The sequence below is a fragment of the Coregonus lavaretus genome (genome assembly GCF_964263955.1).
Source record: "Coregonus lavaretus genome assembly, contig: HAP1_SCAFFOLD_830, whole genome shotgun sequence".
NCBI lineage: Eukaryota > Metazoa > Chordata > Actinopteri > Salmoniformes > Salmonidae > Coregonus > Coregonus lavaretus.
This window is the reverse complement of record NW_028167000.1, coordinates 85,001-112,942: the sequence shown is the minus strand read 5'-3', so window position 1 is coordinate 112,942 and position 27,942 is coordinate 85,001. Positions and strand designations below refer to the sequence as shown.

Below are 27,942 nucleotides of genomic sequence, written 5' to 3'. Positions count from 1 at the left end.
CGGCTACAACCAATTTTGACCCTCAAAGACATCCGTACCTACGTCATCAGAAACGGACGTCGTGTTGTTGATGGTCGAGAAATGTTCAAAATTTTCTGCTTTTGTGTGTAGCTAGCTAGGTTGTTTAACCTTCCCTTAATTATATTATATTGGATCAGAAGACACAATGTGAGTATTTTGTTTCACGTCACACCCATTGCAATTTCGTTTAAGATTTACTAAAGCGAACTATTTAACGTTAACGTTACTGGTATGAAAATGTATGCACTCACTAACTGTAAGTCGCTCTGGATAAGAGCGTCTGCTAAATGACTAAAATGTAAATGTACATTTGTACCGGAGAGCCAAGTCTGTCCCCAAGCCATAAGACTGCTTAACAGTTAATCAAATGGCTACCCGGACAATTTCCATTGACCCCCTTTATTATTTATTTATCTTAATTGTTTTGCACTGACTCCCTTGCACTGGCTCTATGCACACTCACAGATACTACACTGACTGACACTCCAGCACACACACACACACAAAACACACACTTTCACACGTCACATACGTTGCTGCTACTCAGTTTATTATATATCCTGATTGCCAAGTCATTTTTAACCCTACCCACATATACATACTGTATTACCTCAACTACCTCGTACCCCAGCACATTGACTCGTTACTGGTAGCTACTCCTTGTATATAGCCTCGTTACTGGTAGCTACTCCTTGTATATAGCCTCGTTACTGGTAGCTACTCCTTGTATATAGCCTCGTTACTGGTAGCTACTCCTTGTATATAGCCTCGTTACTGGTAGCTACTCCTTGTATATAGCCTCGTTACTGGTAGCTACTCCTTGTATATAGCCTCGTTACTGGTAGCTACTCCTTGTATATAGCCTCGTTACTGGTAGCTACTCCTTGTATATAGCCTCGTTACTGGTAGCTACTCCTTGTATATAGCCTCGCTATGGTTTGTATTGTTATTATTTACTTTTTTAAATATAGGAAATATTTGTCTTACTTATTAACTCTGCACTGTTGGGAATGGGCTCGTAAATAAGCATTTCACTGTAAAGTCTACACCTGTTGTAGAACATGACCAAAAACATTTGATTTAAATATTGTTGCATATATTCATAAGTTAACATTAGCTAGCTAGCTAGTTCAGTTTGTACGACCATGGTTGCTTTTTATTCACGGTCCAAATTTCTATTCTGATCAGCTTTCAAACACATGTTTATGAAGTTGTTTATTTTGTTTGTATTACTCAGGTCGGAATATTGGAAGTCCCAGCCAAAGAAATTCTGCCAGTACTGCAAGTGTTGGATAGCCGACAATAAACCTGTGAGTGTTGAGTACATTGTCATGTAATTTGTACCAGTATGTGAAGTTAGTGTACTTAGCTGACTAGCTACCCATTCAGGCATGATCATCATGCTAGCTATTCAGTCTCTTTGACTAGGCCCTTCTCATGTTGCTAACATTGAATGAATGCTTACTTGTTCTTGGTGATGTGTGTCAAAGAGAGAGTAGTCTGTTATGTTATGACTGCAAGAGGTTGTGGCTGAGGACAAGATTGTATCGTGTATTAACCGCTGTGCTTGTTTGTTTCTCATGCAGAGTGTTGAGTTTCATGAAAGGGGGAAGAATCACAAAGAAAATGTTGCTGCCAAAATTGCTGAGGTGAGTTGTCATCATTGTGTTTTGCCTTCACTCGTGAAACATAGAATGATGGGTGCCTGTCCATGTCAGGGTTGTAGCTAACATACTGCATAAGATGTGGCACAAATACAGATGCCATAAATGTTGTCAATCACCCAAGACCTTACTCTTTTCTCTCTGGGCTCTATGTAGTCTGCTGATAACACGTTATTACACAGAGGTATCAACAGGGGTCACTGTTGCAAGGGAAACTATTGATGCGTTGTAAACGCAGCTTGGCATGCATAACCCTCCTGGCTGGCATAGTGGTGTATTTCAGCAGAGATAAGGTCCAGATATGGCACTCTCACCCCATGCTGTCATCTCATTGGTGACTTGGCTGATACTTCGGCCCCTCCTCTGTATAGATGCAAAAGAAGAGCATTGACAAGGCGAAGCAGGAGGATCGTCAGTCTAAAGAGTTTGCAACGATGGAGGCGGCTGCACTGAAAGCATATGAGGAGGATATGAAAAGGTTGGGGATAAAACCATCAGGTAACTACTTAATGAAATGTTTTATTGATTTACTAACTTAATAACTTGCCAGTCTGTTTTTATTTGTACTATCAAATAAGTGAATGTAACTTATTACCATTGTTTTTATAGTTTTTTGTATTCTTATATTTTATTATTTCTTATTGTTGTTGTATTGTCGAGAAGGAACCTGTCAAGCATTTTGTTCGACAATGTATACCATGCGTATACCGTACATACGACTAATGAAACTTTAAGCATTTAAAAAGTTGTTAGAACACACTCTGGATAAGAGTGTCTGCTCAAATGGCTAATATATCAATGTGATTTTGTGTGTTTGCTTAGATTCCCCATCTCAAACCAAAGCCCAAACGCCAAGCCCAGTTCCATCTCATTCTCCATCTCAACCTTCACCTCAATCTCGAAAACAAGAAAAGAAGCAAAAGCCTGGAAAGGAGAGGATGCCCCGAAACGAATCAGAGAACTGGGTGGAGGGAAAGACAAGCGAAGGACTCTCATACTACTTCAACTCTATGACAGGAGGTAGGCAGGCAGGCTTCACACAAGGTGCTTGAGGTGCTTAAAGTACTTGTAATTCAAGTACTGGAATACCTTGAAAATCTGACATTTTCTCAAGTTGGTACTTGAAAAGTACTTGAATTAAAATGAGAGGAGAACAGAAAATGATCAAATATGTTAATGTTAAAAATATTAGAAAAATGTATTTCTCTTACGAATTCATTTCCAGGCAGACTACCGAGTTTTATTTCCTCATGTGTTTCGCGCTCTGGTTGCCAGGCGAGCTCTCTCATTCCACCCACACTGCCACTCAGCCAGGCAGGTACAGAACCGACAGATTAGGCTCCACCAAACGTCACATCGATAGCTAAAATGCTGGGCAAATATAGATTTAAACCTGCCTTTTGTGCGTATGGAAAATGTATGGGATCTTTTATTTCACCTCATGAAACATGGGACCAACACTTTACATGTTGCGTTTTATATTTTTGTTCAGTACAGTTTACCCACCTTTTTTTACCACTACACCACTGGACCCAACCGACCTACACTGTGTAAGGTGCAAATAAATGGGTCAGACTTTGACATTGCGAGCATCAGCCCTGGAGGGGGAAAAACACAATGCTGCATCCTGCGCTGGCGCAAGTTCTACATTGTGACTTTTTGCCTCATTCAAGGTGATATTCCACTTTATCAGGCGGCAGCCGTTCACGTGCCATTTTCCTCACACAGCCCACCCGCCCGGCGACTCAGAAGCAGTCAGAAGCAAGATGCTTTTTTGTAGCTATTAAGTAGTAGATTCCCAAATGCCCAATAAAAATACAAAACAGTCATAAAGCTGAAATTGTGTAGTAATGCGAATAGGAAATGTTCATCACTACTCAAATTACATCATCAGTCCTGACTTACCACTTACCACTTAGTAAATAAGTGGTGAAACACGTATCATTGAGTAGAACTTGTAAGGTAGTGATGAATAGTAAGTTAGTTGAGGTTTTGGCGATATACTGCCATCTGGTGGCGAATAGAAACAATTGCATAATAACAACTATTACAAATTGATGATCCTTGAAAATAAATATTAGTGCTTAAAAAAGTTTTTTAATTTGACTTACCACTGTCTGTACAAACCCTGGGTGGGCTGAAGACCACAACACCTCCCCAGGTATCAGAGGTGACAGGTTAAAAGTCACAGACTGTGACTTTAAGAAAGGAGTTTGGAACATACACCTAGGACCATTCACCTTTCTCCTGAAGCATTGTGTTTTTATGTCTTTTCAGAATCTCGGTGGGACAAACCATATGGGTTGCAGGGAAAGAGCCCACCCTCTCCACAGCCTGGTCAAACTGAGGTACACAGAACTTGTTACTTAATTTTTCATAATACCTTTCATTTCACCAGGAAGTCTCTTGTATTTTGTTACCCATTTGATATGTTTACAGTCAGTGTACTGTACAGAGGTAAATCCTTCAAGTCCTGGAGTGAACACACTGTTTTTTTCTCTGTAGATCTCCTTAGGTTGTGCCTGGATGGAGGCCGTCAGTCCTGATGGGTTTACCTACTACTACAACACAGAGACTGGAGGTCAGTCTATAAAGACCGCTGATGACAAGAATTATGTATGTTTGACATAATTATGTTTGACATAGTTTTGATGTTTCCCCCTCTCTTACAGAGTCCAGCTGGGAAAGACCTGCAGATCTCCCTGCCGGTGGTGAGTCTGGGTCTGGGCCCAGTGGAGAGACAGTGGGCCCCCCAGGGGTAGATGACCCATCTGCCCCCCAGCCAGAACTCCTCTCTGGGGAGGACAGCTCAAACAGTGCCAAAGGAGCCGGGGAGGGAGAGGATTCCAAACAAGTCACCAAGGTTCAGTTCAGTCCTCAATACAATAACCCCATTGGTAGTGAATGGGCACAGACAATACTAGGTATTAGTTTAGGATCTGAGTCATGGTGACTGACGATCATTTTATTGATCATTTGCTCTCCTCAGAAAAATAATACACCGCCTTCAGACAAGGAGGGAGAGGATGAAGATGGTGATGATGGTAATGATGATGGGGGGAAGGGAGAAGGGGCCAAAGACACACCGGCAGCTGTGCCTGAGGAGAAAGAGAGGCCTACTGTTAAGAAGACCAGGAAGACCAACCCTTACGGAGCCTGGGAGCAGATACAGGAAGAAGAAGAGCCTTAGTAAGAGACTGTTATACTGTCAATGTCTTCATTTGGATTTAACTATGCAATTGTTTAGATTTACACAACATTTTGTTACGGTTCGCCTTGATGAACAGGACCCTGGTGCTAGTCTGTCTCTACTTTAGCCAACTTGTTATTGTGTGCCTTACTGAATGCTAAGCTAATAACTCACCTGTCTGCTCTATAACCACCCCCCCCCCCTCAAGTGAGAACGTGGACCTGCAGCTGCCCCAGGTGGAAGGTGCAGCAAGCGCCCCCGCCCCCACGGAGCTGCCGCCTGAGCCCAAACCCAAGTTTAGGGAGCGTATCATCACCTCTCTGGGGGACGAGGGCGGTCCCGCGTCGGGAGCCGGGGCCACGTTCAGGAAGAGGAAAGCAGAGAACGGGAAATCCTCCAGGAGCCTGAGGCAACGAGGAGATGATGACTAATACCCAGGCTAACTCAAATATTAACTCTCTGTTAAACAGACACAAGGCTTCAGAAACTGGGGGATGTTGTTGGAGACTGTTATTGTGTAAGGGGACGATTCTAGCAGTGTCATATAAATACCTGGATACACAGGTCGGGTCCTTGAGGGCTACAGAGAACCCAATTTATCACCAAGATGCCATAATTTCATAAATAATTGTTCAGGTTGAATTTTACCCATCCAACTCACAGTATATACGCAGCTTTTGGGGTGGAGCAATAGCCCCCACAGGACAAGCAGACGTCTGAAAGAAGCTTGATCAGTGGCTTTGGCTGTCCTAGCTTGAAGTGTTTTCAGCTTACTCTTTACAATTTCATTTTTCAATGCCTGAAGCCCCCCCCCCCTGCTTTTTTATTTTAGTTGAACAACATACAGACATGGACAATATCATTTCCAGAGATATTTTTTTATGCGTCTGTGATGTATTTTTAACTGGATAATTTATGGATGGCTCGTGAAGGACCGCTGTGATGTTCTTATATTGTGGTGGTGGTTGTCATTTTCCACATCATCACAAGTAAATGCTTAGGGCTGCGTTTCCCAAAAGGATCGTAGCACTAAAGTCATCTTTTGTCCATTTACTTTCAATGGAATGAACATGATCCTAGTGCTACGGTGCTGTGGGGAAACCCAGCCCGGAACCATACTCCAGCATTGTTGGAGTATTCGAGAAGGAGCATGCAGAGCAAGTTTTCTACATTATGATTGATGAAATATTGTACAAATTATGTACTTTTTTAATGCGAGCACTTGAATAAATATTCTGCTGGTGTGGACATTCTCTCTATGCTTCTTCCTTTAGTCCTCCATCAGCCTTTAGTCATCAATAGTCTACCACAGATTTATTTTGCAGACTTCCGTCAGAGCAACTCAAACATTTCACAATAAACGTTGCACAGGGGCTTGAGTAGCCTCGAAGGTAATTCTTCATTGGTGCCGATACACACACATTGCTATGGCTGTGTAGGAGAGATACTGATGCCATGACTGGCCAGCTGCCAGACAGCCTGGGAGCTAGAGATTAGAGTGTGTGTGTTGGGCTGAATCATAGCTCTGACACACCCAATAGGAGCAGGGATCATCGGCAACTATTTCCAGTAACGTTTTATGTCTTTATTAATTTTAATTTCATTTTAATTATTTTCACATAAACTGAACCAGGATCAGTGTTCGCACCACTGCTTCCATATCTTTATTAAGATGCTAGGGTGTAATTCTGCATATGTTTGAGACTGGTCAAAGAGCTGGGTTGTCTGCAGCCAGGCTCTCTCTGCTCTCTATTTTCTCCACACACGCCATTCTTTTCACATAAACTGAACCAGGATCAGTGTTCGCACCACTGCTTCCATATCTGCTCTGACTCCACCAGTCTGACTGTTCTCCTGTCAGTGCTGCAGCGGTGGGTCACGTTAGCTAGCTCCCAGAACGAAGGCGTCACACTGTCGAGTCAGTGTCTCGGACTGCAGGTCAGCTCCAGCAGAGCCTCCTTCTCTCCGTGTTCCAACAGCTCTGAGATCAGATCATCCAGTGGCTCCCCGCCCCTCATGAACTCCTGCCAAGAGAATAGACAAGACACAAAGAACAAAACTGTTACCACTACATGTAAAGCATGACATGACACACATTACAGAAGAAATCAACTTCCATTATAGACTGCTTGTTTGCATAGTTAGGAGCCCACCTTGATATCTCTGGTCACGTAGCCAGTCCGGTGGTCTGTCACGCGGTCCTGGCTGAAGTTGTAGGTGCGAATCCTCTCCGACTGGGAGCGAGTTCCCACCTGGAGAGGGAACAACATGAGTGGGGAAGGGGGAGAGAGGAGGGGGACAGTAAAGTGTTAGGATGGGACTGTGTGTCGCGGATCACCTGCTGTTTGCGTGCCATAAGTCTCTGCTCCGTCTCTCTGCCCATCATGCTCTGGTAGAGGCGGGCCTTCAGCACGTGCAGGGCCGTGTCACGATTCTGTAGCTGAGAGCGGCTCGTCTGACACTCTGCCACCGTACCTAGGGTCAGAGAGCATGGGTCAGTCAGTAATTCCATTTCAATTCAGTCAATATCAGGAGATCAATTGAAATTCCAAATCAAGAAGTGCCATTGGTTTTCAATAAAGATATAAACAAATTCTTAAAGTGAATTTTCAATACATTTCCTGTTTCCCCGAACTGTAAGCTCTTACCTGTTGGCAGGTGTACTATTCGGACAGCACTGTCTGTTGTGTTGACACTTTGACCTCCCGCCCCTCTCGATCTGAACGTATCAACCCGCAGGTCCTTAGGGTCAATGCTGATGTCCAGCTACAAAACAGAATGCCAATCTATTATCATTCTAACAGATAGACAGAAAGGCAGATAGACAGGCGGTTCAGACAGACAGGTGTACCTCGTTGGGTTGTGGCAGGACGATGACGGTCATGGTTCCTGTGTGAATGCGTTGCATCCTGGAGGACAGGCCCACCTCGGGGATCCTCTGGACCCGGTGTGTCCCTCCCTCATGCTTCAGAAGCCGGTACACACTCTCCCCCGCTATCCTTACTGCCGCATGGTGCAGCCCACCTGAGTGATAATCAATCAGACAATAAATACACCAACCAATCATACATAAAAACAGACACTTTCATCCAGTGACCCACAATTCCCCAAAACACAGACAGAAGGACGGTAGGACCGACAGACAGAATAGAAGCAATACCATATTCAGCAGGTGTGTAGTTGAAGACCTCAAAGTCCCAGTTCTTGTAGCTGGCAAGGCCTTGGTACATGTCAAACATCTCTCTGGTGAACTGTTGACAGATGTCACCTGGATGAAAACATGTGTACCAGAGAGGGGACATACATTATCATTAGGACCAGGAGTGTAATGGAGAGCCATTGTCCATGGCCTATGATGTTCATTGAGTAATTACCTTGAACTGATTCACTGACTCACCTCCTGTTGTCCGCCCTGTTACCACCTCCAGAAGGACATTACTGGTGTCGTGTGGGTCACTGGGTACTAGTGCCTGGATCAACTGGGGAAATATGAATTCAGATTTTCTCATTTAGTTCCAGACTGACTAAGGCAGACATTTAAAATGTTCTGTGTCTAATGTCTGTTCTTACATCTTTTCTCAGTGACTCGATTTTTTGGGTGATCTGTGCTTGTTCCTCTTTCAGTAACTGGACCATGTGTTGGTCTTCCTCTTTGGAACCGACTGTACCTGTAAAAATAGAATATGGATGTAAATGTATAACATTTTCAGATCCATGACACATATTTCACAGTTAGCACATTGTTATTGAAGCACGGGCGACCCCTTCTGGTCAGTTGCGGCACAGCAGGCATTACAGACACTTATGAACGCAAGATACAGAAAAAACACTAACTAGTTACCAATTAACAAAATACACAAAATAGAACACAGCTTACTTACTCTGAAGCAGAGTGTCGACCTCCTCAAGGTCTTTCACGGCATGTTCAACGCTCTGAAACGCATTGGCCACTGGTGAAAGTCCCACCTGTCTCTTGTTCAACTCTTTCCTGTCGGAGTCGTTGAGAAACACATGTTGTAATGTCTTGGTGACATCTCTGTACTCTTCCACAAGCTGCCGAAGATATCGTTGTACAGACTCATTCCGATATAAATCTCCCAAATTATTGTTACAATAACGTCTTGATGATACGAGTGATCGATTTGCTAGTTCCTTCCATATTCTGTTGTGCATGTGGCGGGGCGAGATGAGGCGTGCGCACGAGCCGCACACTCCAATACATTTATGCATAAGCATCTGGCTACAATGTATACGAAATAAGTGTCAACTGGTTACATGAGTTTATCATCTCATATTTAGTAACATCGTAGAGAAGAAGATAATCATGCTTCCAGCAAGGTCAAAGAGTGATGTTGAATGCTGGGATATGTAGTCATAAATAATGTTTTTTTGCCCCGTATTTTACAACAGCACCCCCAGGCGGTGTTAACAGCTATTTAAATTAATCTGTAATCTGATTGGTCCTCAAAGAGGGGGTACTAAACCAAGAAACCCACCTCCTAAAACTTCTATTGGTAATGAGAGTACGCTGAAATACTAACACATTTTAGGGAAAACATAGCCTAACATTGGTTCTGTTTTTATGAAACACAGTGGATATTTAACGTACAGTAATAAAAGGATCTTTATGAAATGGAAAGCACTCTGCCAAGATTTCAGCAGCTCAGGAGAACAGAGCCAACTTCAAACAGAACTCTTATTGGTACCGTCGTTATCATGGGATTACTTCAAGTGGTATCAAGTGTTGCTGTTGTACTTCACATGACAGGGCATCTTCAACAGGTAAGGTAATCATAATAATACAAATCATAATGCATAAATCTATTAATCTTAGATTGGATTATACCAAAAGTATCCTCTAATGTAGAAAGTAGAAACACATTATCATAAAATCTATGTAAGTCTATAGCACAAAGTTGTATTTAGTAAGAAAAAATGTATTGTAGTAAAGTTATAGCAGTCATAACAGTTTGCATGTGCTGCAAGAAAACATTGGACAAAAAATGAATTATACACAATGATCACCACAAATACACATTGCACTAAATGTAATCCATTTCAAGTGGTTGCTCCCTCACCACAACATTTATAACACATTAAACTTCAGACAGAGGCAAAGTGTTTCATATTGTCTGGACGGTTTTACTGGCAATTGCATTTTATGGCTTACAAAGTAGTCTTATTTATTTCAAGACCGCAACAAATCAAATCAAAGTCTATTGGTTTACACAGATTTGCAGATGTTATCGCAGGTGCAGTGAAATGCTTGTGTTTCTAGCTCCAACAGTGCAGTAATACCTAGCAATACAAAACAATACACACATAATCCAAAAAGTAAAAAGTAAGAAATTAAGAAATGTCAGAGTCTGTAATATAAATAGTGCATTCGGAAAGTATTCAGACCCCTTGACCTTTTCCACATTTTGTTACGTTACAGCCTCTAAAATTGATTAAATAAAACATTTTCCTCTACACACAATACCCCATAATGACAAAGCGAAAACAGGTTTTTAGAAATTGTTGCAAATTTATAAAAAATACAAAACAGAAATACCTTATCTACATAAGTATTCAGACCCTTTGCTATGAGACTCGAAATTGAGCTGAGGTGCATCCTGTTTCCATTGATCATCATTGAGATGTTTCTACAACTTGATTGGAGTCCACCTGTGGTACATTCAATTGATTGGACATGACTTGGAAAGGCACACACCTGTCTATATAAGGCCCCACAGTTGACAGTGCATGTCAGAGCAAAAACCAAGCCATGAGGTAGAAGGAATTGTCCATACAGCTCTGAGACAGGATTGTGTCGAGGCACAGATCTGGAGAAGGGTACCAAAACGTTTCTGCAGCATTGCAGGTCCCCAAAAACACAGTGGCCTCCATCATTCTTAAATGGAAGAAGTTTGGAACCACCAAGACTCTTCCTAGAGCTGGTCGCCCGGCCAAACTGAGCAATCGGGGGAGAAGGGCATTGGTCAGGGAGGTGACCAAGAACCCGATGGTCACTGACAGAGCTCCAGAGTTCCTCTGTGGAGATGGTAGAAACCTTCCAGAAGGACAACCATCTCTGCAGCACTCCACCAATCAGGCCTTTATGGTAGAGTGGCCAGACTGAAGCCACCCCTCAGAAAAAGCACATGACAGCCCACTTGGAGTTTGCCAAAAGGTCACTAAAGACTCTCAGATTCTCTGGTCTGATGAAACCAAGATTGAACTCTTTGGCCTGAATGCCAAGCATCACGTCTGGAGGAAACCTGGCACCATCCCTACGGTGAAGCATGGTGGTGGCAGCATCATGCTGTGGGGATGTTTTCAGCGGCAGGGACTGGGAAACTAGTCAGGATCGAGGCAGAGATGAACGGAGCAAAGTACAGAGAGCTCCTTGATGAAAACCTGCTCCAGAGCGCTCAGGATCTCAGACTGGGGCGAAGGTTCACCTTCCAACAGGACAACGACCCTAAGCACACAGCCAAGACAGGAGTGGCTTCGGGACAAATCTCTGAATGTCCTTGAGTGGCCCAGCCAGAGCCCGGACTTGAACCTGATCAAACATCTTGTGAGAGACCTGAAAATAGCTGTGCAGCGACGCTCCCCATCCAACCTGACAGAGCTTGAGAGGATCTGCAGAGAAGAATGGGAGAAACTCCCCAAGTACAGATGTGCCAAGCTTGTGGCATCATACCCAAGAAGACTCAAAGGCTGTAATCGCTGCCAAATGTGCTTCAACAAAGTACTGAGTAAAGGGTCTGAATACTTATGTAAATGTAATATTTCAGTTTTATATTTTTTATAAATTAGCAAAATTTAAAAAACATCTGTTTTTGCTTTGTCATTATGGGGTATTGTGTGTAGATTGGTGAGGGGAAAAAACTATTTAATAACTTTTAGAATAAGGCTGCAAACGAACAAAATGTGGAAAAAGTCAAGGGGTCTGAATACTTTCCGAATGCACTGTATATGAATAGAAAAGGTGTGTACAGAGGTAGTTATATAGGATGAGCCATGACTACAATATAGTATATACTGTACATATAAAGTAGGTATAACAGTATGTAAACATTAGTAGACCCCTTTCCTGCAGTCAAATGACCTAGTGGCCTAATGGGTGGAATGTTATTAATATTTTTTATAATTTCATAATTAATCAACATTATTTCAGAAACCCGCCGAAAATCCGGTGTTTCTATGTCAAACGGTTTTGTTATATTTCAGTCTTCTGTCATGTACAGTACCAGTCGAATGTTTGGACACACCTACTCATTCAAGGGTTTTTCTTTATTTTTACTATTTTCTACATTGTAGAATAATAGTGAAGACATCAAAACTATGAAATAACACATATGGAATCATGTAGTAACCAAAAAAGTGTTAAACAAATCAAAATATGTATTTACATTTTAGATTCTTCAAAGTAACCACCCTTTGCCTTGATGACAGCTTTGCACACTCTTGGCATTCTCTCAACCAGCTTCATGAGGTAGTCACCTGGAATGCATTTCAATTAACAGGTGTGCCTTCTTAAAAGTTCATTTGTGGAATTTATTTCCTTAATGCGTTTGAGCCAATCAGTTGTGTTGTGACAAGGTAGGGGTGGTATACAGAAGATATCCCTATTTGTTAAAAGACCAAGTCCATATTATGGCAAGAACAGCTCAAATAAGCAAAGAGAAACGACAGTCCATCATTACTTTAAGACATGAAGGTCAGTCAATCCGGGAACATTTCAAGAACTTTGAAAGTTTCTTCAAGTGCAGTCGCAAAAACCATTAAGCGCTATGATGAAACTGGCTCTCATGAGGACCACCACAGGAATGGAAGTCCCAGAGTTACCTCTGCTGCAGAGGATAAATTCATTAGAGTTAACTGCACCTCAGATTGCAGCACAAATAAATGCTTCACAGAGTTCAAGTCACAGACACATCTCAACATCAACTGTTCAGAGGGGACTGCGTGAATCAGGCCTTCATGATCGAATTGCTGCAAAGAAACCACTACTAAAGGACACCAATAAGAAGAAGAGACTTGCTTGGGCCAAGAAACACAAGCAGTGGACATTAGACCGGTGGAAATCTGTCCTTTGGTCTGATGAATCCAAATTTGAGATTTTTGGTTCCAACCGCCGTGTCTTTGTGAGACGCAGAGTAGGTGAACGGATGATCTCCGCATGTGTAGTTCCCACCGTGAAGCATGGAGGAGGAGGTGTGATGGTGTGGGGGTGCTATGCTGGTGACACTGTATGTGATTTATTTAGAATTCAAGGCACACTTAACCAACATGGATACCACAGCATTCTGAAGCGATACGCCATCCCATCATTTGTTTTTCAACAGGACAATGACCCAACACACCTCCAGGCTATGTAAGGGCTATTTAACCAAGAAGGAGAGTGATGGCGTGCTGCATCAGATGACCTGGCCTCCCCAATCACCTGACCTCAACCCAATTGAGATGGTTTGGGATGAGTTGGACCGCAGAGTGAAGGAAAAGCAGCCAACAAGTGCTCAGCATATGTGGGAACTCCTTCAAGACTGTTGGAAAAGCATTCCAGGTGAAGCTGGTTGAGAGATTGCCAAGAGTGTGCAAAGCTGTCATCAAGGCAAAGGGTGGCTACTTTGAAGAATTTAAAATGTAAAATATATTTTGATTTGTTTACCTCTTTTTTGGTTACTACATGATTCCATTTGTGTTATTTCATAGTTCTGATGTCTTCACCATTATTCTACAATGTAGAAAATAGTAAAAATAAAGAAAAACCCTTGAATGAGTAGGTGTGTCCAAACATTTGACTGGTACTGTATATAAAGGGTAATATTGGGATGCAAACTCAAAATGTAATACATTTCAACTCTATATCTGACATGATGTGTCTTCTTTTTTTAAGCCCATAACCATGTGTGTGAGGTGTATACTTTTGTTTCAAAGTAGATTTGTTTACGACTACCAAGAAATACTCTGTGTGACCCTGATTTAGCCTACTGCAGTAAAAGGTTAAAGTGGTCAATAACTCAATAAAAGCTTCTAACAGCAGTGTATCGATGCCCAATGGGGGATTTGGGCTTCTGTGACCTCTAAACTCTCTTGCCGCTGTCTCCGTTGGCAACTTCAGGTCACCCAGGCCGGACCAGCCCTAGTTGAGACTTCGGACAACCTCCAGAGAGGGGAGTCACAGAGGTGCCCAAAAACACCCAGGGAGGTCACACCATCAGCCCACCTGCCCATTCAGCCACCCAGTGGGCACATCCAGAGAGACATCCAGACCACCACCATGATCCACTGGGACCACACCCAGGGACACCTGTCCAAGATCGGGTACCATGACGGCAGGATCCTGGTCCGCGAGGGAGGCCTGTACTACATCTACGCCAAAACCTGCTTCAGGTACTACGACCAGGTAGAGGAGTCGCTGATGGAGTCTGAGTCTCATGCTCCAGGGAGAAGAGGGGTTTCAGCAGAGTCTGGCATTCACAGAGAAGATGGCGCTGGGGCTGGGGCTGGGGCTGGTGCTGGGGCTGGGGCCGGGGCTGGTGCCCTTCTTATACAATACGTGTTCCACGAGCGTCACAGTCACAGTGCCCCCCTCAGGCCAGCTGTGTTGATGAAAAGCGGCAGCACCAGGCGCTGGCAGAGGGGCCACTACCACATGTGTTGCCAGCAGCAGGGAGGGGCTTTCCCCCTGAGGCCCGGGGACGGTATCTACGTCAGCGTGTCCAACTCCTGGCTGCTGGACCCGGAAGCTGAGGGAAGCTACTTCGGGGCCTTCAGAATCAGCAGCTGATGACTGAGGAAGGAGACCCAGGGCACTTCATTGACTAATTAGTAACTGATATCTCTTTAATCCCATTCCCAGCTCAGGGCTGTAGATGAGGTGGAATTCATATCTGTTAGATAGCTGGACTGTCTGCATGTGGAATTTATTTTTGTATTTTTATACTGCAAAAACAAACTGAATTTGGCTCACTTTTAATTTAGTTTTATGCAGTTTTCAATATTTATGTATTTTTTGTGATCATGTCTCAGTGACTGCTCATTAAGAAGCTTTTAGATGTCTCTCGTATTCAATTCTGTGTTCAGTTTTGTGTGTGTTTATAGAACATTACAATAAAGCCGTATACAATTGGAATAATACCGGAGAGAGATTCTAAATTCTCTGTTATTATCACCAATATCGTCATGCTTCAACCCATCTAATAGGAAAACAGGGATACCATTAGACCATTACGTTTCACCCTGAGACTGTTTACCTCAGCAGATCTCTGGAAACTTGACACTCTCTCAGGCATGCGAGCGCAGGGCGCCTCGATTTTATGTGCTGTCTGTGGTTAGGAGGGAATAACTCCAGTTATATTAGTGTTGCATGCTGGGAGTGCTGTGTCATGCACATTTAGAGGCCCCCTATGCTCCTTACTCATTCTCTGATTTCACTGATCCCTTCCCCCACCCCGTCTCATGTTTCTGATTTAAAATGAAATGAGATACTCTTTTGTTGACGTCTAACGTCATTACTGTGCTCAGTTTGCCTTCTTCACATGAAAACCATTTGCAAAGTGAGGCATCGATCCGTCCATGCTTGGATTAGAGCACAATTCAACACACACACACCATGTTTCCCTTGAAATATTTATTCACTCCTATGTCATTTCCATGTCAAAACATGCATTAACGCCACATAACCACACCATCTCAGCTCTACAGTTGCACTGTTTAGAGAGCATTAAAGTCGTCTACTGAAACAAGACTGTTTCATTTGTTTTCAGTCTGGCATATACAGTAGCTGGCACCATTCTATAGCCTTTCAGAAAATGGGCAACAATAGCACACGAATCAGCTCGGCTTTCAATAAAGGTTTAAATTGTAAAACTGCTGACGCAAGCACTCAAATTACTATACTTCAAATCAGTAGAGGCTGCCGAGTGGGAGGACGGCTCATAATAATGGCTGGAACGGAGCAAATGGAATGGCATCAAACACATGGAAACCATGTGTTTGATGTATTTGATACCATTCCACCTATTCCGCCCAAGCCATTACCACAATCTTGTCCTCCCCAATTAAGGTGCCACCAACCTCCTGTGCTTCAAATCCAATTTTCAAGCCTCAGTATCAGTATTAGGTTCACCTCAAAACACAGGTAGCCCAAATAACAGCAGGTGAGATGAATAATAGGGGATTAATGTAGTTGAGCACCCATAGCCAACTACCCCTGTTCTAGTTCATGGTATTTAAACATAGCTATGTTCTATCTCCATCCATCCCCTCTTCATTGTCTCTCTTCCTATTTTGAGGAAGGATGGAGTGGACAAAATAATAGCAACACATACTTTTAGTCCATGTTTTGTTGTTGTGTTGACACAATGCAGACTAGGGTGAAAACAGGAACACCTGGTCAAAACCGGTTCTTTGGCACACATGTTTTAGTGCTGATGAAACTCAGAGAATGAGAGACAATGTCAGGGAACCAGACAGGAAATAGTTGTGGTTATATTGAGTCACAGATGGAGGGAGGGAGGGAGAGCACCCTGTTGAGTCATACATACAGCTTATCCTGTTGTGTCTATGGGACTGAGACTGACACTGACTGAGGAGGGCTCTATTTAATCAAACACACATGAGAAATTCAAATGCATAAAAAGTCCATAGGATGTAATGGAACAATAGCCTATATGATCATGATGTTCACTGCCACACAGCTGTTTTGTTTTCGTAATAGGTTATGGGGCACCGGCGCACACCTGCACCTATTGTGTACACTGTAAACTTGTCTCAATAAAGCCACAAGACACAGAAACCACAGCAGCTAATTACTCAGAATTTCAGCATCTGGATGCAAACATGTTAATAATAATAGCCCAGTGTTTTCCCTATACCTAAGCATTCAACCACACCTGGGGAACTGCAACAGTCATTTACATTTTAGTCATTTAGCAGACGCTCTTATCCAGAGCAACTTACAGTTAGTGAGTGCATATATTTTCATACTGGCCCCCTGTGGGAAACAAACCCACAACCCTGGCATTGCAAGCGCCATGCTCTACCAACTGAGCTACAGGGGACATCACATTCAAACAATTTGCTATTTTCAGTGTGCAAACAAACCAAAACAACAAATCAAATATTTACATCCACCAGCAGAAATTACTATCAGGTCCTGTGCTAGTAATTAAAATCTATCGCTAATGTTTCCCAAATGGTGAGGCAGCCTTCAGCCCAGGCAGCCCATCACAGCCAAATCCTACTGGGTCATGGCTTTATAGGCTGCATATTAAGGAAGTCTCAAGGTTTTGCTTTCCTGAGGTTGAGAATCTCATGATAAGCTGTAGATCACATTATTTATTTTTCGTAGCTGTCTATTTACCACCACAAACCAATGCTGGCACTAAGACCGCACTCAATGAGCTGTATAAGGCCATAAGCAAACAGGAAAACGCTCATCCAAAGGCGCCGCTCCTAGTGGACGGGGACTTTAATGCAGGGAAACTAAAATCCGTTTTACCTAATTTCTACCAGCATGTTAAATATGCAACTCTAGACCACCTTTACTCCACACACAGAGACGTACAAAGCTCTCCCACGCCCTCCATTTGGCAAATCTGACCATTATTCATACAATTTGATTTAATTTGATTTTCATGGGCCTGGGAATGAAACATTGTTTTGTTCATCTGGGTGGTCGCAATAAATTTCCAGTAGGCTACACAAAAACTGAAAGCACTTGACACACACATGCACACACACTTACAGGAAGTGTGTGTGGAAGCGTAATGGGGGTGTATCAGAACTGACTTATATCCTTCCTATATTCTGGTTTTAGTAAGGAAACGAAATGAGTGACTGAGTATATATCCTGGAGGGCTGCTGTGTGCAATCAAATAGCCTACAGACACATTCTCTCCATAACTGCCGTATTTTCATATCATAAATTAGATGTATAATGGTAATACCCACCCATGGATAGAGAGAGAGAGAGAGAGAGAGAGAGAGAGAGAGAGAGAGAGAGAGAGAGAGAGAGAGAGAGAGAATGGTCCCTACTTTATTCGCTAAACATAAAACACCACTTGTGGCTATGGCCTCACCCAGGGATCAAAGAAACATGTAAATACACATAACTGACATTTATACTGTATCATAGCACCAGAAACCGTAGTAACCAGTCCCTGTCATTTATCACATAAAAATAATGAATAGAATCAAATCCAGACATCTGACAATCCATTGTAAAATAAATTAATTAATAAGAAAACTAGGCCTACATTTCCTTTAGTTTACTTCACTGACCATTGGATTTTTAATAACAATCACTATTTATTTTCCCTACATTTTGAGTGGAAAGGGCACAAATGAACGTTTCTCCAATATCTGGAAAAATGAAGATGAGCCTCTCAATTCAATACAACTCTTTGGGTGTGTCCGAACTTGTGGTTTCTTTAATTGTTTAATTCTTAACATAAGTATATTGTTTTACTCGACAAATGTTTTAGAGGTGATGTGAGTCAATATGGGGCGCATTGTGGGAATCACAACGGGAAACCCCCATGAGCGTCAGTCAGGCCAAGAGAGCGCACGTGCTGAGCTGAGCGCGAAAATCAACTATTTTTCGCGCACAACAACAAACGTGTCAACATGGCCAACTCTGCTGAGCTGACGATGGAATATGGTAAAAAAAAATGGGATGCTTTGCTAAAACAGCAGCAAAGTAGGGCTAAAGTTGTTGGGGGTCGAGCTGCTAAAGAGCTAAAGTTAGTCTAGGAGGCTACAACAAGCTAATGTAGATAGCTAGCTAGTTTAGCTAATAACAAACCACCGTATGTGTCTTTCTTCAGATGTGACAGCCCCCCTTCCATTTATTGCTGCAGAGACACACGGAGGGCCTGACTTCTCACTAACTCAAGCTTTAGAAGATGTCTCTCAACAAGGATATGCCCAGATTGTGGCCCTCCAGGAGAAAAAACAAGTGCTCAGCTCTCTCCAGGTGAATCTCTCCTTACCTGCTAACACACTGACCAGTAAAATGTAAAAACTCCATAAACCATTTTTTGTTTTCATCTGCTACCAGGCCATACTATCAGACATTGAGAAGAAAGGCAAAGAAGCTGAAGTGGAGTTAAAATCCAAAGTGAGGCAGATTCTCATCCTGGAGGGTGAGATGGAACACCTGCAGCGACACATGCAAGACCTGGGCTTGCGTTCCATCACCGCCTACAACGAAAACACAGAGCTCCGACTGCTGATTGAGGAAGAGGAGGACAACTCCCGCTGCATGCTGGCCGGTTACAACACCTACCGGAACAAGATGGAGGGCCACCGGGCAGCCGTCTTGCAAGCGGAGAGCCAGACGAGGGCTCACAGGGAGCTAGTGGAGAAGAGGGCTCTGGTCAGAGTGCTCACAGAGAGGAGAGAAGAGCTGAGGGCTGACCTGGAGAACCCAGAGGGGAATGCTGTGAAGCAGGCACAGGTCAGAGCAGCTGAGGAACCAGGGTAGAAGTTGACAGATTACAGTCATATGGGATTTTTTATTTTTTTTACTTTAATTTGGTCCAGTGATCCCTGTCTTATCCACTTCAACCGTTCCGCAAGTCGTTGTCGTGAATCAATAATAAAACTGCGATCTCTTGACAGAAAGAGATGGATGACCTGAGGGGGCAGATCTCAGCCCGGAGGAAGATGGTGACTGAGAGAAGAGAGCTGATCCTGAAGGAGTTTGAGAGTCACACACTGATCAAGAAGCATATCGAGGTACGGTAGTGAATCCCTATTGTCTGACGCTCAGTCACCCCATTTTTCCCTCTCATCCAACAGAAAATAACTGACTCCAGACAGTTTATGTTAGGAGATAAAGACCCACCATGTACACTATTCATAATAAGAATAACTATTTATATGGCACCTTTCATACATGCAGCTCAAAGTGCTGTATATACAAAAAGGAAAGAAATATCTCTGTTTAAAACCCAAAGTGTGTTGTTCTCAGATCCAGAACAGACGGTACGATGCCATCGTGAAGCGTCTCCACTGCCAACTGATGAAGGCCCAGTCCGGCCACAGGCAGCTGTCTGATGATATCTACCACATGGAGAGAGAGATCCAGGACCTCAAGAGACACCTTGAGGTGCCATAAGGTTCATAAAACTGTATGTTTTGTAGTATGACCTAAGGCTAGGAGTTTTCCCAGACCAAGACATACTCCATGCCCTAGTAAACAGTGTAGGTCTGTGCATAACTGTTTTGTTGCTGTTCATTTTACATTTTTTATTCTTCTCTCTCTTTGTTTTTTTCAGTGAAAGTAATGAATTGGAAAGCCATTAAACAAAAACATGTTTTTACAGAAAACTCCCTTTCCCTCCCAATTACAAATAACTTGGGTTTCCCCCTGAATTTAGAAAACAACTGTGACACTCACTGGCCAGCAGAGGGCAATGGTGTCAACCAACTAAGAAATAGCAACTATTCCTGCCTCACTGTAGAAGACAATAATCACTGTCAGTCACTTTGTAGACAAAACAATCTTTATTGGTGTGTTTTTCTCCTGTCTCTCATCATCTTGACAAAAACAACAGAACAGAACAGGAGACAAACTGATGAGATTGAGACATGAAGGAAACCTTTTATACATTAAACCATGGCAGGGATTGCCTTAGCGTAAATGCTGTACATGATAGAACCAACTACCGGCAGATAATGCACACTAAAACACGCAAAATCAGAAGAACAGAATATCATCATCTCTCTCTCTCGCTCTCTCACTCTCTCGCTCTCTCTCTCTACTCTCTCTCTCTCTCTCTCACATATGAATAATTGATGGTGCTTTTAAACGGAACAAAAATAAGATGAAACAGAGTAGAAACATGTCAGTGTTCTTGTTTGTTTGTGTGTTGTGTGTGTGTGTGTGTGTGTGTGTGTGTGTGTGTGTGTGTGTGTGTGTGTGTGTGTGTGTGTGTGATCACAGTGCTTTCTCATTATGTTCCCTTCCCGACATTAAAGAAGTCTCGGTCACCAGACACTCTTTCTTTCTCTCTCCTTCTCTTTGTTTATTTCTCTCTCTCACACTGCATGTTTCCCTCTCCCCCTTCTCCTCTTCTCCTCTTCCCTCTGTGGGCTGGGGGTTGCAGCAGTAAATATAAATGGTTTCTCTGTCCATCAGAAGGCTTCTTAGTGTCAGATCTGCACTTTGGAAGTCTAATTAACTGCCATTGCAAATATAACCATGACATCATCTGTAGAACCATATTCAGTTAAATGATATGTGATCATGTAAGCATAACAGAAACACCATCAGTTTAGTCAGTTCAGTCCAGATTCACAGTGGTCATGCATATGTGTGTCCAGCCAACGACCCCCACCCCCCAGCCATGTCCCTTCAGACCCCCCAGGGGGGTTAGGGTTAAGTTTAGACCAGGGGCTCTTCATCCATGAATTAGCCCAGGGGCTGTAAATGCTTGTCCTGGGGACCCACAGTGGTTTTTAATCCAGGACTGAAAGAGAGTTTCTCCCTGAGCGTGTGGGGGTTTGAGGGACAGTCAGCCAGGCAGTCCTACAGGCAGTCTTCTAGCAAAGACTCTGGTCTAGGTGTTGCTCTAGGGGAAGGGGGGGTCACAGCGATGAGAGGAAGCCCAGTAGCAGTGAGGCTAGGCTGGGTAGTAGGGCTGGGGCTAGCAGGGACTCTGGGACCCAGTCTGGAGCTCCATCAGTCAGAAAGGGCTCTGGAGATTCAAACCCTGAACTGCCTGGAACAGACAGAGAGAATGACAGCATGACTCAACAGAGAGCGAAAACATTGAAGTCTGAACCGACAGAGAGAAAGAAAACGACAGAACGGACAGGGAGAGAGAGGACAGAAAACATCTGAAAGGAGAGATAGGACAGAATAGAACAGAGAGAAAGTGGACAGAACGATCTGAAAGCAGAGAGAAAATGGTAGAAGCATTTGAAAGTAGAGAGAAAGGAAACTAAACAACCAACTGATTGGAGAGAGAGAACAACAGAATGGAGAGAAAATGACTAAAATAGACAGAAAATAACACAGGAATAACAAGAAGAACGTGTTGGAGTTACAGACACAGTAAGAGAGAAAGAGAATGGGAGAAAGAGTGTAAGTTGAGAAAGAGAGAGAGGAGACAAATGTCGCCAAGACCTCAGCAGGGGGTTTAAGCAACCTAATTACAGTTTAATACAGTTACACACACACACACACACACACACACACACTCAGTCACAGTGCTAATTGTAGAAAGTCTTTAGAAGAAGATGAGGTTTCTATGTCAGAGTCAGAAAAAACTGGTAATTACAGAGGAGAGGAATCATGTCTCTATTAGGAACTACATTTAAAGGAGAGGATTCATGTCTCTATTAGGAACAACATTTAAAGGACAGGATTCATGTCTCTATTAGGAACTACATTTAAAGGAGAGTAGTCATGTCTCTATTAGGAACTTAACTTAAAGGAGAGGATTTCTGTCTGTCTTTCTACTCTCCTCTATCTTCTCTCTGTGTGTGTGAGTGTGTGTGTGTATATGTGTGTGTGTGTGTGTGTATGTGTGTGTGTGTGTGTGTGTGTGTGTGTGTGTGTGTGTGTGTGTGTGTGTGTGTGTGTGTGTGTGTGTGTGTAGTTAGAGCGTGACTTACCCGGGGGTCTGACATACACCTTCAGCCTCAGACACGGCCTCCCTACATGGTTGGGATGAGGAGACGCTGACAAGGGAGAAAGAGGGAGGGAAATAAAATGAGATGGAGAGAGTTTGTAGTTTGCTATGTCTGTTACGCCACTGTGAATGGGGTCCAGGTTAGACCTGGGTGATCCCACTACATCTGGTGTCCATGAGATTGAAAGGGAGACACACACAAACGCATACACACACACACACACACACACACACAGTGAGAGGATAAGAAGAGCCAAGTCTGACCTCAGAGCAACATCATAAAAATCTGCTGCTCAGAGGAAATAACCATGACCCTTCATCTGCCCTCCCTCCCACTACATTTCTCTCATTCCTCCTCTTCTCTCTCTCCTCATGGCAGTAGTAATACATATACTAGTAGTTGTACTGTAGTAGTAGGAGGAGTAAATCCTAACTTATATTGAAGTCAAAAATTGTACTTAGTCATGCATTCATGTCAAATTCGACTTAAATGGAAGTTACGATTCACCCCATAATATGTTGTTGTTGTACTGTAGTAGTAAGACATATTTCTCACATTTATAGTGGTAGTACTGTAGTAGTACAAGATATTAATCACAATTATAGTGGTAGTACTGTAGTAGTACAATATATTACTCACAATTAGAGTGGTAGTACTGTAGTAGTACAATATTTTAGTCACATATTAGTTATATTGTAGTGGTGTGAGATATTACTCACAGATATAGTAGTATTCGTGCCCCGGCCTGAACTCAAAGCCCAGGGAGAAAGGCGTAAACAGCTGGAACTTTTCTGAGAAGCGCAGGGGTCCGTCATGACCGGTAGGACGGTTGCACTCCCAGCGTTTGAACCCCCTCATCCTGTGTTGACAGGAAGTGTACCCCTCGTGGTTGACCATGAACAGGATATAGCGTTCCATTCGACCGTGAGCCGGGGGGCCGTTGGTGTAGAATGGACAGTAGATGTCCAGGTAGTCATTTATACTGACCGCAACCCTGTAGTCATGGTGGAACCTAGACCGCAACACAACAACATGGTTAAAACACTGCCAAAACACAACCACATTGTTAAAACACTGCCACAACACAACCTCATGGTTAAAACACTACCACAACACAACCACAGCATTATCACAGGGTTAGGATGGATTTACATTACTTTCTCTTTCCAGCTTTCTGTCTCTCTCTCTCTCTCTCTCTCTCTCTCTCTCTCTCTCTCTCTCTCTCTCTCTCTCTCTCTCTCTCTCTCTCTCTCTCTCTCTCTCTCTCTGTCTCGCTCTGATTCTGTTTCTCCCTCTCTCCCACTCCTCATATCTCTCTCCAACTCCCTGTCCTCCACCATCTATATCCTCTCTCCCCTCATATCTTCCCTCTCTCCCCCATCTGTTGTCTCTCTGTAAGCATTAATCAGAGTGCTCAACCACCGTGACCAAGCAGACACACACACACTCACACATTACACAAAGATGCACATGCATGCGCACAACTCTACTTTCTGTTGAAAATGTATGTGGGGCTTTCTATAAATAATGAGGCCAGTGTGACATTGGGATAAACATTTCTAAATGGTTTGAAACTAAAATATAAATGCTTTTTTTTGCAATTCTAGATATGTACTTAGAGGAATAAAAGTGAATATATGCAAATTGGCCCATAACTCCACAGCATAGGCCTAGGACGGGGCGGCAGGTAGCTTAGTGGGTAAGAGCGTTGTGCCAGTAACCGAAAGGTCACTGGTTCTAATCCCCGAGCCGACTAGGTGAAAAATCTGTCGATGTGCCCTTAAGCAAGGCACTTAACCCTAATTGCTCCTGTAAGTCGCTCTGGATAAGAGCGTCTGCTATATGTCTAAAATGTAAAAAATGTAGGACTATACATCCTTTAAGCAGGGTTCATACAGACATTGGCTAGACAAATTCAGGGAGTTTCAAGGACCTCAACAATGTTATATAATTGTACATACAGGGCCTAATATAGAATCCCCCTCCCCCCAAAAAGCATGCAAAAAGTGCAAATGGAAAAAGTAGGTCATTATCACTTTAAGAATAATTAATTATTTAGGCCTTGATATTCTAATTATTATTACATTCTAAAATATGTGAGAATAATGTGGACGTTGCCTGACTAAATAGATTGGATGCATGCATGGCGATTTTTCTGTAGCATATGTGGTCGACGCAGGCACACATAATTAAGCCATGAATAGTGGTAGAATTAATCCCACCATAGCTGGTTTTCTAATGAGAAAGTCAACAAAAACCAGGTTCCTTTTTAATGTAAGGATTTGTATGGAAAGCCAAGTCGAAGCCAACATTAGATGTTGTCGTCCTCATAACAACCGCACGTGGTTTTACAGCAACACAGTTGCGCAACACCCTTCAATTGCAGCCGCGGGACTTTTCAAGCACCAAATTTACGAAATGTCTGATTTACAACTCAAGGTAGGCATATTCTAGTACTTCAATTTCTGAGCTCCAAATTCATGTTCAAGTGGGCTACTTCAAGCCCCTTGTTGTTTAAAATTACAGGTGTAACATGGAAAACAACATGTATTTGTCATGTTATTTAGTTGACAGATCATATTGTGAATAAACCCACTAGGCTATGTAATTTGTTGTCATTATATCCAGAATAATTAAGAGCGTTGGGTGTTGCGCAATAGTCTATCCTACACAATTTCGCACAGCTAGACTCCGTGTCCAATCCGAGGCCCAAAAACATATTAAAATATGAACTCATTGCCTTGCTGCTTTCTCTGTTAAATCTAACGAGACCCTGCTGTAAATCAACCAGACAACAACATATTATCAACGTCATGTCGCTAGTGATATCAGATCCAACGGGGATCCAGGCACAACTGTCTCCACCAGCCTAAGGAATGAGACACCAAAGTATTCTGGACATTCATCGCAAACACCTTTTTTCCAGTACTTGGGCTGTTATTGCATTGCATGCGCTATCAGAACAGCTGTTCATCACTTGGCAGTCATTCGAAAATTCCTTTCTGTATCAGATGGTAATGTGTGAATTTATCACAACGTAATTAAACAGCTCGACACCAAATCCGAATCCAACAAGTATTATGCATAATTATTGAAGAACCACGTTAACGACAGTATCAATTTAGGTTTTAAGTATGCAGGTAAGGTGACTCGGTTAGAAGCGTTTGATTTTTCAATGGCATTTATTATTTTGGATTTGTGTGCCCATTAAAACTGTTTTCACCATGTAACAAAAGGAGACACAAAATGTTACATAGTTACACTGCATTTCTGAGATATCTATACAAAAAAACTGTCTGCTAGCTAGACCCAGGATTCTTACATGGTTCAAGTTCAATGTCTAATTTAACAGAGTAATGCTTAATATATGATATAATGACAACGTACACTGCCATAAATGTAAGGACAGAAAAGTAATGTTTTATGTAACACGATTTTGGACAAATCAGTCAAGAGACCAACCATGATAAAGGGTTAAACATAGGTTTTAAATCAACTCGTGAATTGTATTGAATATAAAGTGCATTCGGAAAGTATTCAGACCCCTTCACTTTTTCCACATTTTGTTACATTACAGCCTTATTCTAAAATTGATTTTTTTTAAATAATCTCATCAATCTACACACAATAGCCCTTAATGTCAAAGTGAAAACAGGTTTTTAGAAATGTTTGCAAATGTATTAAAAATAAAAAACAGAAATACCTTGTTTACATACCTATTCAGACCCTTTGTTATAAGACTCGAAATTGAGCTCAGGTGCATCCTGTTTCCACTGATCATCCTTGAGATGTTTCGACAACTTGATTGGATTCCACCTGAGGTAAATTCAATTAATTGGACATGATTTGGAAAGGCACACACCTGTCTATATAAGGTCCCACAGTTGTCAGAGCATGTCAGAGCAAAAACCAAGCCATGAGGTTGAAGGAATTGTCCGTAGAGCTCCGAAACAGGATTGTGTCGAGGCCCAGATCTGGGGAAGGGTACCAAAAAATGTCTGCTGCATTGAAGGTCCCCAAAAACACAGTGGCCTCCATCATTCTTAAAACGGAAGAAGTTTGGAACCACCAAGACTCTTCCTAGAGCTGGACGCCCGGCCAAACTGAGCAATCGGGGGAGAAGGGCCTTGGTCAGGGAGGTGACCAAGAACCCGATGGTCACTCTGACAGCGCTCCAGAGTTCCTCTGTGGAGATGGGAGAACCTTCCTGAAGGACAACCATCTCTACAGCACTCCACCAATCAGGCCTTTATGGTAGAGTGGCCAGACTGAAGCCACTTCTCAGTAAAAGGCACATGACAGCCCGCTTGGAGTTTGCCAAAAGGCACCCAAAGGACTCTCAGACCATGAGAAACAAGATTCTCTGGTGTGATTAAACCAAGATTGAACTCTTTGGCCTGAATGCCAAGCGTCACGTCTGGAGGAAACCAGTTACCACTCATCACCAGAGCACTCAGGACCTCAGACTGGGGCGGAGGTTCACCTTCCAACAGGACAACGACCCTAAGCACACAGCCAAGACAACGCAGTTCAAGGTTCAAGTCCAGCCAGAGCCCAGACTTGAACCCGATCGAACATCTCTGGAGAGACCTGAAAATAGCTGTGCAGCAGCGCTCCCCATCCAACCTGACAGAGCTTGAGAGGATCTGCAGAGAAGAATGGGAGAAACTCCCCAAATACAGGTGTGTCAAGCTTGTAGCGTCATACCCAAGAAGACTAGAGGCTGTAATCGCTGCCAAAGGTGCTTCAACAAAATACTGAGTAAAGGGTCTGAATACTTATGTAAATGTGATATTTCTGTTTTTTATTTTTTATAAATTTGCAAAAATGTATAATAACCTGTTTTTGCTTTGTCATTATGGGGTATTGTGTGTAGATTGATGAGGATTAATCAATTTTAGAATAAGGCTGTAACGTAAATGTGGAAAATGTGAAGGGGTCTGAATACTTTCAGATTGCACTGTAGATATACTACATGGCTACAAGTATGTGGACACCCCTTCAAATTAGTGGATTCGGCTATTTCAGCCACACCTGTTGCTGACAGGTGTATAAAATGAAGCACACAGTCATGCAATCTCCATAGACAAACATTGTCAGTAGAATGGCCCGTACTGAAGAGCTCAGTGACTTTCAACGTGGCACTGTCATAGGATGCCACCTTTCCAACAAGTCAGTTTGTAAAATTTCTGCCCTGCTAGAGCTGCCCCGGTCAACTGTAAGTGCTGTTATTGTGAAGTGGAAACGTCTAGGAGCAACAACGGCTCAGCCGCAAAGTGGTAGGCCACACAAGTTTACAGAACGGCGCGGCGCGTAGCGCGTAAAAATCATCTGTCCCCGGTTGCAACACTCACTACCGAGTTCCAAACTGCCTCTGGAAGCAATATCAGTACAATAACTGTTCGTTGGGAGCTTCATTAAATGGTT

General features: G+C 42.9%; 5 protein-coding genes across 5 annotated transcripts in view; 3 read left to right on the top strand and 2 right to left on the bottom strand.

Annotated features, from left to right (window-relative positions):
* The first annotated feature begins 45 nt into the window (after positions 1 to 45).
* Positions 46 to 6,123, top strand: LOC311114018 (WW domain-binding protein 4-like). The gene is made up of 10 exons (XM_084189282.1): positions 46 to 168; positions 1,259 to 1,331; positions 1,608 to 1,670; positions 2,057 to 2,183; positions 2,508 to 2,705; positions 3,963 to 4,033; positions 4,191 to 4,266; positions 4,358 to 4,548; positions 4,675 to 4,874; positions 5,084 to 6,123. Coding segments are annotated over exons 1-10 (1,224 nt in total). The 5' UTR covers positions 46 to 166; the 3' UTR covers positions 5,307 to 6,123.
* Positions 6,124 to 6,172: 49 nt separating this feature from the next.
* LOC311114019 (peptide chain release factor 1, mitochondrial-like) lies at positions 6,173 to 9,235 on the bottom strand. The gene is made up of 9 exons (XM_084189283.1): positions 8,757 to 9,235; positions 8,446 to 8,543; positions 8,273 to 8,354; positions 8,036 to 8,143; positions 7,727 to 7,899; positions 7,524 to 7,641; positions 7,214 to 7,350; positions 7,029 to 7,127; positions 6,173 to 6,899 (listed from the first exon to the last, which is right to left on the bottom strand). Exons 1-9 carry the CDS (start codon positions 9,109 to 9,111, stop codon positions 6,795 to 6,797), a joined length of 1,275 nt encoding a protein of 424 aa, XP_084045409.1. The 5' UTR covers positions 9,112 to 9,235; the 3' UTR covers positions 6,173 to 6,794.
* A 272-nt stretch (positions 9,236 to 9,507) lies between these two features.
* Positions 9,508 to 14,656, top strand: LOC311114007 (tumor necrosis factor ligand superfamily member 10-like; the record flags this gene model as incomplete). Its single annotated transcript, XM_084189273.1, has 2 exons — positions 9,508 to 9,657; positions 13,988 to 14,656. The coding sequence occupies 2 exons, from the start codon at positions 9,508 to 9,510 to the stop codon at positions 14,654 to 14,656; spliced, it is 819 nt and encodes a 272-aa protein (XP_084045399.1).
* A 3,842-nt stretch (positions 14,657 to 18,498) lies between these two features.
* On the top strand, positions 18,499 to 19,993 carry LOC311114006 (coiled-coil domain-containing protein 122-like; the record flags this gene model as incomplete). Its single annotated transcript, XM_084189272.1, has 5 exons — positions 18,499 to 18,532; positions 18,699 to 18,847; positions 18,932 to 19,330; positions 19,495 to 19,611; positions 19,847 to 19,993. 5 exons carry the CDS (start codon positions 18,499 to 18,501, stop codon positions 19,991 to 19,993), a joined length of 846 nt encoding a protein of 281 aa, XP_084045398.1.
* Positions 19,994 to 21,465: 1,472 nt separating this feature from the next.
* The window catches only part of LOC311114004 (ephrin-A2-like), a gene marked incomplete at both ends in the record, with an annotated part of 25,349 nt that continues 18,872 nt past the window's right edge, over positions 21,466 to 27,942 (bottom strand). Inside the window, 3 exons of the mRNA XM_084189270.1 lie at positions 21,466 to 21,599; positions 22,498 to 22,563; positions 23,235 to 23,527. Of these exons, the coding sequence (XP_084045396.1) occupies positions 21,466 to 21,599; positions 22,498 to 22,563; positions 23,235 to 23,527 (493 nt within the window). The remainder of the gene's footprint in view (positions 21,600 to 22,497; positions 22,564 to 23,234; positions 23,528 to 27,942) is intronic.

Coding starts and splice junctions, on each gene's coding strand:
- LOC311114018 (XM_084189282.1), top strand. Junction 2,184..2,507: donor GTTGGGGATAAAACCATCAG/GTAACTACTTAA, acceptor GTGTTTGCTTAG/ATTCCCCATCTCAAACCAAA. Junction 4,549..4,674: donor ATTCCAAACAAGTCACCAAG/GTTCAGTTCAGT, acceptor TGCTCTCCTCAG/AAAAATAATACACCGCCTTC.
- LOC311114019 (XM_084189283.1), bottom strand. CDS start 9,111: ATGCTTATGCATAAATGTATTGGAGTGTGCGGCTCGTGCGCACGCCTC. Junction 7,900..8,035: donor CTACACACCTGCTGAATATG/GTATTGCTTCTA, acceptor ATTATCACTCAG/GTGGGCTGCACCATGCGGCA. Junction 7,642..7,726: donor TCCTGCCACAACCCAACGAG/GTACACCTGTCT, acceptor TCTGTTTTGTAG/CTGGACATCAGCATTGACCC.